This window comes from Meriones unguiculatus, chromosome 11 (assembly GCF_030254825.1).
Source record: "Meriones unguiculatus strain TT.TT164.6M chromosome 11, Bangor_MerUng_6.1, whole genome shotgun sequence".
Classification (NCBI taxonomy): Eukaryota; Metazoa; Chordata; class Mammalia; order Rodentia; family Muridae; genus Meriones; species Meriones unguiculatus.
The window spans coordinates 189,966-204,102 of NC_083359.1; the positions used below are offsets into that span (position 1 = coordinate 189,966).

The 14,137-nt window shown below is 40.0% G+C and overlaps 2 protein-coding genes across 12 annotated transcripts; one reads left to right on the forward strand and one right to left on the reverse strand.

The window, feature by feature from the left end:
• Positions 1-1,465: 1,465 nt before the first annotated feature.
• On the reverse strand, positions 1,466-7,140 carry C11H17orf100 (chromosome 11 C17orf100 homolog). Of its 11 annotated transcripts, XM_060363355.1 has the most exons (5): positions 6,210-7,140; positions 4,889-4,993; positions 4,162-4,488; positions 2,526-2,615; positions 1,466-1,948 (listed from the first exon to the last, which is right to left on the reverse strand). In XM_060363355.1, exon 1 carries the CDS (start codon positions 6,908-6,910, stop codon positions 6,509-6,511), a length of 402 nt encoding a protein of 133 aa, XP_060219338.1. In that variant the 5' UTR covers positions 6,911-7,140; the 3' UTR covers positions 1,466-1,948; positions 2,526-2,615; positions 4,162-4,488; positions 4,889-4,993; positions 6,210-6,508. The 11 variants fall into 11 exon arrangements, with proteins under 11 accessions (XP_060219338.1, XP_060219337.1, XP_060219335.1 ...); XM_060363354.1 differs by lacking the exon at positions 2,526-2,615; XM_060363352.1 differs by having other exon boundaries at positions 1,466-2,615.
• Positions 7,141-7,150: 10 nt separating this feature from the next.
• Positions 7,151-13,633, forward strand: Med31 (mediator complex subunit 31). The gene is made up of 4 exons (XM_021641663.2): positions 7,151-7,303; positions 8,364-8,441; positions 8,691-8,787; positions 13,276-13,633. Exons 1-4 carry the CDS (start codon positions 7,276-7,278, stop codon positions 13,466-13,468), a joined length of 396 nt encoding a protein of 131 aa, XP_021497338.1. The 5' UTR covers positions 7,151-7,275; the 3' UTR covers positions 13,469-13,633.
• Positions 13,634-14,137: the final 504 nt, after the last annotated feature.

Below are 14,137 nucleotides of genomic sequence, written 5' to 3' on the forward strand. Positions count from 1 at the left end.
TCAGACAGCCTTCACTCAGAAATCCTGGTATACTCCATAAATACAGGCAAGTTGGTTTAAACTTTCCATGAACCCAAATTATAATGGGACTACCAAGCAATGTCTAATTAAATACAAACCTTAATGTTAAAATATATATAAACTGTTCTGTTTTGTTAATACCTTGTCAACTTATGGCATCATACACTGTCATTTTAAGTTTATTTTGTTTCTTAGAATGAATTATTGTCCTGAACTCACTATAAACTTGGAGATAGCTGAAAAATATGGCAACAAGTCAGTCCTAATTGAAAAAGGCATGTATTCTCATAACTTTTAGACCCTGTTAACCTTTAGGCCTTGTCAACTTCTGTTACTCACTATATACTTATATAATGGATACATGATAAAAAATGTTTAGTTTTAAAACCTGTAACCTATTGTATTTTAGAATTCATCTTTTTTTGTGATTAATTGCCTTTTTGACTATGAGGTAATTCCTTTTCTGGGAGCTTTGTCTCAGAGGTATAAAGCTATGACTATACAATAAACATTGGTAAAACCCTGTTGGCAGAAGCCTAGTGGTGGAAGCCCATTGAATGAAAGCCGATTGGAATTCGCTTCATCCATGAGTTGTAAATATGTATACAGATATGTGTTTACGTGTAAATATGTCTAGCCGCCTGTTTGCATATGCTACATGAGTGTATGTCAATTGTCTGTATATAAAGAGCCCCTTTTGTATTGTCCATTGAATGTATGTATGAATATGTACAGGTCTATGTCTGATTGTTTATGTGGATGTATGGGCTGATACTATAGAACTGGCAGCCTAAATTTGCTACAGTTTCTGCAGAACAGCATAAATTAACATCATTGTCATATGTAAGCTTGTGGGAATTCATTGGCAAAGTTCTTAACTTCATCCACCTTTTCCCTTGAGCATATGTGCATGAATGGTCTTTGCTTACTTTCTCTTCTCCTTTCTTTCTCTTTCTCTTTTTCTTCCTTCCTTCTTCTTTCTTTTTCTTTCTCTCTTTCTTTCTTTCACAATTTACAAACAAGTTAGCAGGTTCAGGATCTAACTATCAGCCTAAGATAAGCAGGAAAAAGTTTACTTTAGCCTGTGGAGGCCTCCACAGCAGCCTGCTTGGTCCTGCGTAGAAGCTAGTCTCAGATCAAAGAGCCCCTTTTTACAAGTAACCTTGCAGTTCTGGCTAGAAGACACCTTTTACAATCTTGGCTGCAGAAAAATAAGGTGACCAGTTAAACTTTTCCCCCTTAGTAATAGTGTAGCCAGTCTCTAGACCTAGAGAAGGAATCCTGGGCTTCCTCTCCTATTTCTTTTTCTTTCTATCATCTTTCGTGATAGGTTGCCTAAGCCATCAGCTCCACGACCCAAGAGATAACGATCCTACCCTAGACTCTCACCAAAGCAGAGAGACTTTGGTAAGCAGACTCTAAAAGACTTTAACACATACGCAAATGGACATAAAGTTAAGTTTTTATTTTTTGAAAAGAATGTATGCAATGCAAATAAAACCTGAGCTTAAAATATTTAGTATCCATAAACAAATAAGTAAAGAAATGAAAAGAAAAATGATCAAAGGCTATGAACATGCAATTTAGAAGATCACAGAATGGAATGACCAAAGCTAACAAACTCAAGGGTAACCTGTAGAGCAGAAATTGCGGACTTCTAAGAACTGATGACTAGCTGGTGCTGCTGTTCTGAGGTTAGGTTTAAAAAACAAAAACAAAACAAAATAATAATAATAAAAAAAAAACTGGATTCTTCAAATAGAAAATTGTCCAGTGTATTTGGCTGCTACTTAGGAAAGGGGACTGCAGCTGCAAGGGTGAAGTGTGGATGGTTTCTGCGAGTTCACAGGAAGCATGGGAAGTACAGTGAAGACAGCAGAAAAAAGCAACTCTGGTCCTCTTCAGAGAATGCATCCTACAGCACCTCCTGTAGATATTTTAAAAGATTCAAGTTGAACTACTAAAGATTAAAAGTGTTAAGTGAAATTTAAAAAAGAATTTAAAAGCCACACTGGATGGCATTTATGACAGGTTAGACTTTGCAGAAAAAAAAAGGTTAATACAAACATGAAAACAGTGCAATATAAAATATCCAATGAAATATGGAGAGGAAAAAACAAAAGAGCATCAGATAAGGGTCAAGTAACCTATTAGACCCATGATTTAGGCCCATAGAGAGGCCAGAAAAAAACATCTGAAGGAATGATGGATCCCAAATTTCTGAATTTTATGAAGATCATAAAGCCAAAGTTTCAAAGACTACAAGCACCCCCAAATACAAGACAAAGGAAATAAAACACATCAAAGTATATCACAAAGTGCTCCACCAACAATACAGAGCAACACCTTGACAGAGGCCATGGGACACCTGTGTAGAGAAGCAAAGGCTAGAGCTTCATTGTTGCTGTTGTTGGAAGCAACACAAACCAGAAGAGAGTGAAGTAATGTCCTAAGTGTTCTGGAAGAGGAAAAAAAAAAAAAAAGAAAAGAAAAGAATTGCTAACCTGTAAATATGTGTTTCACATGTTCTATTCCATAGCACCAATGAGAAAGGGCCCTGAGCAGCGCTGACCAGCAGCCTGGCCAATGTTATGCTAAAGGCAAAGAAGCAACATCACTGCTGAGAACTCCAAAGGAACTCTAAAGATCACCTGACACTGTCATGCTTGGAAGCAACATGTAGACAACACTAGACTGGTTGTCTGAGTATCAGCTCTTCTACCACCATTCAGTCTAGAAAGCTAAATACTTGATTCTCAGCTTCCCTTGCAGCTAAAGGTAACAAGTATGACTCAGCTTGGGTCAGAGATACACTTAGAAGTCTCTGGTAAAAGTTTCTCTTCCCAGCTAAAATGAAAAAACAATGGTAGGAAGAACAATTACCTTGCTCCTTCCTCTGTGTTTTCTACTTTTGAGAATTCAGGAATTTTGGTTTCTTTTAAAAAATGTTATAAGAATGTGCCTTTGTTTTAATCGCAGGTGTAGAGACCTGGGCTGTCTGCAGCAGCTGACCATGATTTGCAGAAAACGTGTTCTAGCAGAAGCACTGTTTTACCAGCTGCAGATAGTTTCTGTGATTGTGTGATGTTTGGAATTTCTGGAACTTTTCAGAGGGTACATAAAAGTGAGCCCCTCCCCCCCCACACCACCAAGAGTCGAGGTGGGTGGTTGTTGATCCTTTAGGGAGGTTTGTTGTGGTTTGCTAGTAGCTGTGGTCGAAGAAGAAAGAAAAGGAAAGAAGACTCAGGGATCTTTTCCTTTCTCTCTCTTGTCTAGTGTTAGGGGGTAAAACTGGGGGGGGGATAAACAGTGGGAAAAAGGGCCCACAAAGTAGCAAAGACCAGCTACATATAATATGTAATTTTATATACATATAAAAGTATATACTTTAATGTTATGTTTATATAATTTAATAGTTTAATATTTATACTAAATATATAGTAAATTATATTATATATTCTTATTTATATATACATATATTAGTGGGGGGGCATATGTGTAGAGGTCAGAGGACAACTTTTGAAAGTCTGTTCTCTTCTTCTATCATGTGAGTCCCTGAAATCAAACTCAGGTTATCAGTCTTGGTGGAGGCACCTTTACACTCTGAGCCACCTTACTGGCCTTGCTTTTTGTTTTTGTTTGTTTTAAGATAGGATCTTGCTATATAGCTTTGGCCATTCTGGTACTTTTTTTTTTAGATGGCCTTGAACTCTTGGCAATCTTCCTAGTCCTGGGATTTCAGGTATGCATCACAACACTCAACCATTTCTTTTCAATAAAATAGGCAGTAAATATTGTAAACCACCTCCAGGTAATAAAAAAAGAAGATTATGGGAATAAGAAGTGACTTTGTTATAAGAATTTGCATTTATTTAGTTTTTCAAACTAACCTAGCTGGTACAACTGAAGGCAAGACACAACTATTACCTATTATAATAAACCCAATTATTAGACTGTGCCATTAAAAGGCTTTTTTGACTACAAATGGAGACTATTGCTCTTCATTCACTATTGTTACACATATTGATTTTAACATTGTATAACATATGCCAAGTACAGCAGCACTATTTCCTACAATGTGAGGAAGACACACAGTGCGGCTAACATTAACACACATGTAACAGGTACATTAACAATTACCTTCATCAACACTGTCATTTTCAAGCTGTGGAATGTGAAATATAGTATTATGGTAAGTACTCATTTCATTACATCTTTTACTTTTTTGATACTTTCTTGCTCTATGTATCTCTCTCTGCATTCCAGCTCTGAAACACAAGTGAAATGTGAAGGAAAAAAAAAAAAAAAAAAAACAAAACAAAAACTAGATAAAAATCTCTTTTACAGGACGAGACGAGGACAACAGAGAATCTGCCAGGATCCTGTGCCCTTCCTGAAGCATCAATGATCCTGAAGCCAGGTGTCTGGCTTTTCCAGAGTCACATTCAGCCAGTCTTCCAGATACTACTAAAATAGGAAACAGAAGCAGTTGTTAATGATGAAAAGACTGTGAGGAATTCTGACATAATTTCTAGGCTAAGAAATGGAAAGGAAAAACAATACAGTATTAAATGTTTCTTTATAAAGCTTTGATTTATTTTGTTACATTGGACAGAAACCACTTTTGTAGTAAAAAAGATTAATAAGGAACACTGTTAAAGAGAAGCAACTGCTTTATTTCAAAACCATTAAGAAAGTTTGTATTTAAGGCACAACTGGGCATGTTAAAAAGCATAAGCTGGAAAAGACTGAGAATTCTTTGTTATTGGCTAATTCTTTGTTAATAGCAGTTTTATGAGAAAGAGAGGTATTAGGGTAGCCTCAGGGTGGTGGTTATAACATCTCTAATAGAACATTTTTTTCTGACCTGAGCCCTCATTCTGGGGATAGCCCAGTAAACTTGCTGGGATTAAATAAGCGCCTGGAAGTGCTCGAAATACTGCTGAATCAGGATCATTTGCAGCCTTCTGTTCTAGGGGTAAATATCACATACAATATTGAAGAGGGCATCACAACTTCTTTCTCTGAGAGCACATGCTATACTTACCAGAAGTTACCATCTCCACATTTCCATGACTATTTTTCAGGCCTCCCACAATCCTGCTATGCAGAAATGAGGGGTTTTCTCAGTAGACCAAGCTCTAGAAAAGTTGCCAGAACCTTCAGTGGTTCTCAGCTTCACTACTACTGACATTCTCAGCACATGGAGTGATTCTGAGTTGGTGAAGGGGTAGGGTGCGGACTTGTGCAGCATAGGCAGTTAGCATCCCTGGCTTCCAGGCACTTGAGGCTAGCAGTGGCACCTTCCATGATGCCTCTGCCATCTAACCCAGGAGACAAAAATCACTCCCAACTTGGAAAGATAGATTTTAAATGTAAACTGCATCTTGCACTTTACTCCCTTGCATCAGTTTTTGATGATCTCAAAATAATAAATGCTTTACTGTGATTTCCAGTACTCTGTATGAACTAGCATCTTCCTCTTTTTTTTTTTTTTTTAATACCATGCCCTCATGTACTAAGTGGTCTTTCTGTTCCATACACATTTTCAGTTTGCTCCCACCTACTTTTTACAAAGGCTTTTCCTTCTGTGTAGAACGCACTGCCCCTTAGATCCTGGTATGGCTCACTGTTCGCCCACACAAATCTCAGATCAAACCAGCAAGGCTTTCCCTGACCATATTCTCTAAAGAAGTCCCCACTCCCTGCCACAAGATACCTTTTCCTTCACAGGGATACAACAGAACATTGTCTTACTTTCCCCTTTGTTGTCTGCCTTTTCACTAGAAGATCTTAGTCTTTTCCACTGCTATAGCTGACATGCTCTGACTAGTTCCCAGTACACAGTAGCTACTCAGTAGCCATCCTCTGCCAACCTCTCCCCTCAGGTCAGTTATCAATGGCTTCCTCTTCACTTCCCTTCCAAGATTATTTTTTATTAATTGACTTGCCTTATTTTTCTAACACCCTCTGACTTAATTTATTAAAAGTGTAGGTGGAACACTGTGTATAAAAACTTAACATGAGAACACTTTCTATGAAATATAAATGAAAGCCAATTAATATTTTATGTAGGTTTCAAGCAGGTATATAATCAGGCCAGCTGTCAAGAATCATAAGTTTGGCCCCTCTCAGCAAATTGCAATTCGTCAAGACATTCTAGAGGGATCTAAGACTACAAAACTTACCTGACATTCTAGAGGAACCTAAGAGTATTAAACTTAACTGGTGTTGAGACTCAGAGTGCCTCTTTGTCCATCGGCTGGGCTCATACAGTCTGAAACCTTTCTGTGTTGGCTTCAAGTTAATAGCAGGATGGTTTAAGGTGCTGCAATGTCAATGTTACCAGCGCCCAGAAACCACAGCCTGTTTCTTATATTGATTTATGGGCTTTTTCCACGAAACCAAAGGCGCTCGGCTCTTCTGGAAGCTGGCTGTCTGGCAACTCTTCAGTCCTGGCTATGGGCCATGGCCTTTGGGTAGCACTTCATCGAGCCATTTTGGCACTCTGGCGAGTGGCTTGCTTGTCCCGTCGGGCTGGGCTCTCTACGCGATGCACAGTAGTCTCCACCCGCAGGGATGACGACGTCTTGACGTGTCGGGAGGACATTTCCGTGCACTGCGAGGAGGTTTCCACGTGCTGAGAGGACACCTCGAGGAATCGAGGGAGTCGCTTCTCGGAGGGAAAGAGGGCGGGGCTCTCTCGGTGGCGCTGGGAGGTCTCCACCTGCCGCGAAGACTTTCGAACCTGCCGGGAGGACGTGTCCACGCGTTGAGATGACGTTTCCTCCCGCTGGGACGACGTCTCCACGCGGACAGTCGACGTCTCCTTGTGGCGGGTGCTTTCCATTCGCGGAGCAGAGGACTTGCTCCTGAGGGGCGAGGCCATCCTGCCGGTCCTCCCTGGTCAGGCGAGACATAGAGGCCCAAGGCTCATCCTGTGTCTCACGGGGAAAGGTGACGTCAGCGTGGCGTGTGACGTCAGCGTGGCGTGTGACGTCAGCGTAGGCAGCGGGACCCAGAGACAGGCAGACTACGAGGTGCTTCGGCACGCCCGGCTCGATACACGCGCGCGCAGCCGACCCCACCCGCAGAGACGGGCGGGGCCTCTGGCCTCACAATAAGGCTGTCCCCGCCCTCGTGTCCCAACCTGCCCCGCGACCGGAAATAAGAGCCGTGGCTTCCGGATCCTCGCTTACCATTTGAGGCTGCGGTTCGGTCGGGTTGGGTAGTGTTAGTGCCTCTCTTCTTGTTATGGCCGCGGCCGTCGCTATGGAGACAGGTGCGTTGTGCCTTGCACCCCGAGTCTTCACCGAGGGAACAGTCCTTCGTCCCGACCTCTTCTCCCGTTTCCCTTTTTCTGCGCAGTGTATCGGGCTTAACTCGTCTTTAGAGTTGGGACCGGCGGGGAGAAGGTGGCGTCCCCTCGGAGTATGGCCCTGTGTGAACATGTTTACTCCTAGGTTGCTCAGACCCTTCCTCCCCTGGCTCCCGGGGCGGGGCGGAGCTGACGGGGTGTACTGGAGTCTTCAACTGTCTGTTCTTTGGAGCTTCTTCCGTGAACTTGCCTGGAATGTCCGTAACCTGAGTATCTTTCTAGTGCGGATCACCGACCTCGCTCCGGTGTTAAATCAGTTTGCATCTTGCTTTCTGTTTTTAAATAGCACTTTGTTTTTGCTTACTGTATCACTGTTAGTAGTTGTGGTTATAACGCTTTAACGGACTGTCCTTTTTCGCTAACGTCCTTCCATAGAGCTCTGCAGGTAGTAAACATCCATCCCATTTATTTTCCTCAACGAACTTTAGAGGATCTCTTTACTGTTCTAATTTTGGAGACAGGGTCTCACTATGTACTGGGCCCGGAACTCCAAATTAGACCGTGCTGGCCGTGAATTCACAGAGATCCGCCTGCCTCTGCCTCTCAAGTGCTGGGATTAAAGGCTTGTTTTGTTTTGCTTTAAATCAGGCTCCGCTCTTAAATTTTTAAGAAAGTCTTTCCTGCACGTTCGAATTTATTTCATACGCAGAACCTCAAATTTCCCTCAAAGGAAGTCTCTTCCGCACTTTGATATTTGTTTATAAATTCATATTACCTATGTATGCATGTATGCTTATCTATTGGGGGACGGTGCATGCCCAGGTCAGAGGACAACTTTCGGGAGTCAGTTGTCTTCCCGCAACCTTGTGGGTTCCAGGCATCTAGCTCAGGTCATCAGACTTTGCTGCAAGCACCTTACCTGCTGAGCTGTCAAACCTGTGGTTTATTTTTGTTTCTACAATTAATATTTGTATAGTGACTTTTATTTGGGGTGATTTTTTTTTTTAACTGTCTTTTCTCCTAGATGATGCTGGAAATCGACTTCGGTTTCAGTTGGAGTTGGAATTTGTGCAATGTTTAGCCAACCCAAATTATCTTAATTGTAAGTTGAGTATATCATTAAGTGCTAGCTGTTGATGATTTCTGAAAGAAGAGATGCAAATTTGTAATAGCATTTACCTTGATATGTTTGAATGGGGTTTTACTTGAGCTGTAGGTATTAACTGACGAGTTTTTAAATTCCTTGTGTTTTGGTGGTACGGTTGTTAAGAAGAGCTACTTTATTTTAGAGATTACAAGTCAGTAGTCCAGCAGTTGGTTGATATAAAGATTGTTTCTTTATGCCTTTCAGTTCTTGCCCAAAGAGGTTACTTCAAAGACAAAGCTTTTGTTAATTATCTTAAGTATTTGCTTTACTGGAAAGAACCAGAATATGCCAAGTATCTAAAGTAAGTTTAATTTTTATAATCCTAAATGTGTATATATTTTATTATAAATACAAAGCACTGATATTTAGCAGTTTTCTGTGTCAAAATGGAAAACTATATTTTGAGTCTTTCTGCTTTTAGTTAAAATAAGATGCTGTCATCTCTTACTTGGATTATTACAGTACTCTCACTTATTTCTGCTATCATTCTTACTTCATTCCCTTCAAATGAAGCCAAACAACTGTCTACGTGGAAGCAAGCTTATTCTCTTAGTAATATCAGTCAGAATTTCTTTTCATTTTGATAAGATCTAGTTAACTGTTTTTGGGAGAGTTCTTATTAGAAGATTATAATGTCACAGACCTGGGTATTGAAAGCCTTAGCCACCTTCAAGTTCAGCCTTTCCAGCAGAGTTGTTGTGAGAGATGATTATCTTCGCTCTGGTTGGAGGCTTTTGCTGAGCGTCTGTCAGCTCTGTTAGAGCAGTTTATTCCATTGATAGGTAGAGGATAGATAGCTGTTCTTTATCTTGTGATCAGATAGACTCTACAGCTCTAACCTGTTTGTAGGTGTTTTTTTTCCCTGTTAATCTTTGCCCTCTTGGAGATAACAGCTATAGATGTATAACCTTCAAGAGATGTTGTGAATTAACCCGTGTTAGGCAACTTCATTATACTACACATGGTTTTAGATTTTTAAAATAGTTGCCCAGATGGGAAGGTTTTATGTAACCGATTTCTCTTGGAACTTGGGAAGAGTGGAGGCCTTCATTTTCCCTGGGCCAGCAGCTGGTTGCAACTGAGAAAAGCTGTCGGCTTTCAGACTTCCCAGCATGTGGCCTGCTTGTTGATGGCTAGTACACGCAGCAGCTGTGTTTCTCTCACATGTCTGTCTTAGGTGCTTTCATTCTTTCTTTTTCTTTCTTTCTTTCTTTCTTAGGTGCTTTCATTCTTTCTTTTTCTTTCTTTCTTTCTTTCTTTTTTTTTTTTTTTTTTTTTTTTTTTTAGTGTCAGTTTCCAGAGTTCTCAGGAACCTTTAGTTATGTGGCAACTCAACAAAATAAACATAGGCCAGGCAAAGTAGTACATGTCTTTAATCCCTACACTTGGAAGAAGCAGGAAAAAATCTGAGTTTGAGGCCAACATGGAATATGTAGTGATACCCTGGTTTAAAAGAACATAATTTGGGGATAGTATAGTTAGAGAGATGATTTTGTGCTTAAGTGCGCTTGCTGCTCTTGCAGTTTGGTTCTTAGCACCCAATGGCAGGTCACATGTCGCTGCTATAAGTTTTGATGCCTTCTGGCCTCTGAAAGCACTGCATACACATGGTACATAGACACAGGCAACAAAAGCCTGTGCAGAGGAAATAAAAATAATTATTTTTTTTTTAACTAAACATAGGCATTTGGGTGTGGGCAGGGTACTATAGACCACATGGCATTTCTCTTCCTCAGGACAATTCAACTTAAGTTATTTACATGAATTGAATGCTGTTACTTGTCTCTTCTGTTTATGTCTTATTTTTTTAAAAGCAAAATGTCTTTCCATTTGTATCTCCTCTATTTCATCCTGTAGACTTAAGAGTTAGTGTGCTGTAGCCTCTCAGAATGTGTCTAATTCCTTGTTCTGTAGTCTAATGTATTGCTACATTGTTGTCTAAAAAATTGATAAGGTACTGAGTAAATGCTACTTTAGGCCATTTTCTTGCTGAGCACATTATTTTGCACACAAAGAAACTAGAATGCCACCTTCCTGATACTCAGAGCTCAGTCAGATGTACCACTGGGAATTAGCCAGTGTAGTGGGAATAGAGCATTCTGAGCTAAGCTACCAATAATTACAGCAGCTCTTTATTTGGAATATAAATAATAAGCCTTTACTGGAAGGGGAAGCATAGCATTGGCTTTGCAGTGACAGCCATAGCCACTTTCACCCCTACCCAATGCCCCCTTCTCATTTTTATCTTATTACTTTCTCATCCTCCCTCCTTTTAAAAGCTCCAGGACAAAATTATTAACATTTATAAGAAAAATATCCCAGTGCAAGTAAGCTGTAAAATTTCTACAGCTGCCCAAAGGAGAAAAAGGAAAGGAGAAGGAAAAAGGCCTTTCCTCTTGAATTAAACTATTATGGAGGACAGCAAGATGGGTGGGGAGGGAAGCCAAGTATGGAAGCCCAAAGTGTTAGGGAAGGCATGCTTAGCATAGAAATGGGAAGAAGGAAAGAGAATGTTGCACTTGACTTTTCTGAGTATTTGCAAAAGGCAGTCAAAAACTGCATTGGAAAGAGATTGCCAGGATCCTCATTTTGATAGGGTATTAATATTAGTCTACTCTGTAGTTTGCAGACCCCATTAGATTCGATTGTGCTACTGATGTCTTGTATCTGCTGAGTCATCCACTTTAGGCTTATATGCTACATTTTATCATCCTCTCTGCTTAGTCTTGAGTTCCTTGTCCACTCCCCATTCCCTACTCCCCACTCACTCAAGCTCTTTCTGTTTCTCATCCTCACTCTGAACAAACAAAGACTTGCTACTATGTTACTTTGTCCTTCTTGGTTTGTCATAATCCAGTCAGATGAAGTCTGTTTGTCCCATTTGTGATGCTAATTTTGATCCATAGTTAGGTGGTGCCTTCCAGTTTTCTCCACATCAAATTACTGTTTTTCTTTTATGTTTAATATATGACTTGTGAGGAAAATACTTTGAGACTATATAGGTATCAATTTTACCCACTAATTTCAGCATTTTTTTTAAATCAAGTAAGCTTAAGGTTAGCCTGCAAAATAATGGGTACATCATGACACTTTCATACATGTGTCATTATACTCTGCTCTCATTTATTCACTCCCTATTTTAGCATTATTGCAGATACTTGCCTCACTGTTTTTACTGAGGAATTTTCCAATTCTATAACAAGGAAATGCATTCCCATGTTATTTACTCATTCAAACATGTATTTGAGAGTCAACTTTTGTTTTCAAGCACACCAGAAGACATCAGATCCTATTACAGATTGTTGTGAGCCACCATGTGGTTGCTGGGAATTGAGCTCAGAACCTCTGGAAGAGCAGCCAGTGCTCTTAACTGCTGAGCCATCTCTTGTCAGCTCCCAGAGTCAACTTTTGGATTGTTTTTATCCAGTGATTTCTCAGCAGAATTGCCTGCTGGAACATCTTTAGATTGGATCTTGTGAATATCTGGCATATTCCTATCCATGTCTAGTACTTCTTTTGATGTAATCTGCATCCATGCTATACTTTGTCCATCTTAACCCTGAAATAAGTTGTTTCAAGGAACTCTGGAAAGTAATATTTGAGAATGAAGCTCTGGAGAGTTTTAAGTATACTCATTGATATTACAGTGTTTTTTTTTTTCCTAGGCCCTATGCATACAAAGCTAGGAACTCCATGTGTGTGTTTATATATGCACACATACATTTATGTGTATTTCTGTGTGTCCATGTGTTAAAAGCCCTGAGGATGAACTAGAGAGGTAGGTCATAGGTTAAGAGCACTACCTATTCTTCCAAAAGACCCAGGTTTGATACCCAGCACCCACATGGCTGCTCACAACCATCAGTAACTTCAGTTCTAGAGGCTCTAGTGCCCTTTTCTGACCTCCATGGGCACTGTGTGTTTGTGATGTATAGACTTACATGTAGGTAAAACACCCATAAACATAAAATAATTTTTTTTAAAAGACCATGAGGACATACTGTTTGCAGTTCCAGCTCAGTGACACAGCATTTATTCTTCCTACCCTTCTCTTTTTTAGATAATCAAATATTTGGCTTCTTTTTACCTTAGTGTACTTATTTGCTCAGTCCTAGAGTATACATTATTTCTTGCTATAATCCCTGTGGAAAATTAGAGCACTGTATTTGTTCATGGTTTATTTTGGAGGAGGCATCTTGCAGTGTGACCCTCAAATTCAGTATTAAGTTTCCTGAATACTGGTAGTATAGGTGTGTGTACCTAGAAATGAATATGGTTCTGTGGAGTTAGTTGATTCACTAAAATAAAGGTTACCCTTTTATAGCTTCTGATGGAAAACCAATAGCTATTTATTAACATATTATTTTCAAAGTCTTCAGAGCCAATGCAATACCTCAGTGGGTACACATGCTTGCCTGTAAGCCTGATGACCTGAGTGTGATCCCTAGGATGCTCATGGTAACCTCCAGAAGTATCCCATGACATGTGCTCACTCTTCTTCCCACACAAACACTAAATGAATGAATGAATGAATGATTTAGGTTAAAAAGTATTCATATACCTAACTTAGAGAACTAGATGTGTATGGTTTACCCGCCAATCGTGACCCTGGCTTTGTAATCTTGGGCAATTTATGTAAGGTTTCTGAACTTTAATTTTCATACTGTTCTAAAATAAAATGGTGGGAGTGACATTTCAAACATGGTAGGCTTGAGATCATTTTTCGGGGAGTATCTGAATTAGAATTTGGATGCCTAAATTGATAATTAACTTATGAACTTAAACCCAGGTACCCTCAGTGTTTACACATGTTAGAACTGCTCCAATATGAACACTTTCGAAAGGAGCTGGTGAATGCTCAATGTGCGAAATTCATTGATGAACAGCAGATTCTACATTGGCAGCACTATTCCCGGAAGCGGATGCGTCTTCAGCAAGCCCTGGCAGAGCAGCAGCAGCAGAATAACACAGCAGGAAAATGAAAAGCTTCGACAGACCAGGCTGTTAGGACATGTATATAATGTATTGCTATTGTACAACACAGAAGATTCTTCTGCCTGCCTTTATTGTGGTAGCACTCAGAACCATTAATGTTATTTTTGGATGGCAAATCTCTTGTTGTTAATAGATTATTTTTGTTAAACCAGGATTGTTGTACTTTGATTTATCTGGGGACTTGTATATTTCAATTGCATTTAACAGAACCAAGTAAATAAGAATGGAAATGTTAGGTGTTTTAGAGCAGTTTAAGAACATGGGGGTGACATACATTTGGGTGATGATCTAAGATGATCTAAGTTGAGATCAGTTGATTCACTCCTCCTGTTTTCAGGAGAGGGGACTGGAGTCAAGGGTCTCTGAACCAGAGTAGGAACTACGTGAAGGCTTCTTTCTGCAGGGAGAACACATTCAGGTGTTCCCTGCTTTGTAAGGTAGCTTAGCTAACGGCGGCAGGGAAAGGCTGGCAGCTAATGACTGACTGGACACTTGTCCTTAGCAATGAGCCTCAAATACCTGTCTCTGGGAAAGTTAGCATATTTTTGACAAATACCACAATTAGGCACTGACTGTTTTAAAACACTTCTTTGAATTCTCTTTTAATCTATTTCAGAAAGGTTTTTATGTGTGTTTGCTTGTGTTTATGTGCACCA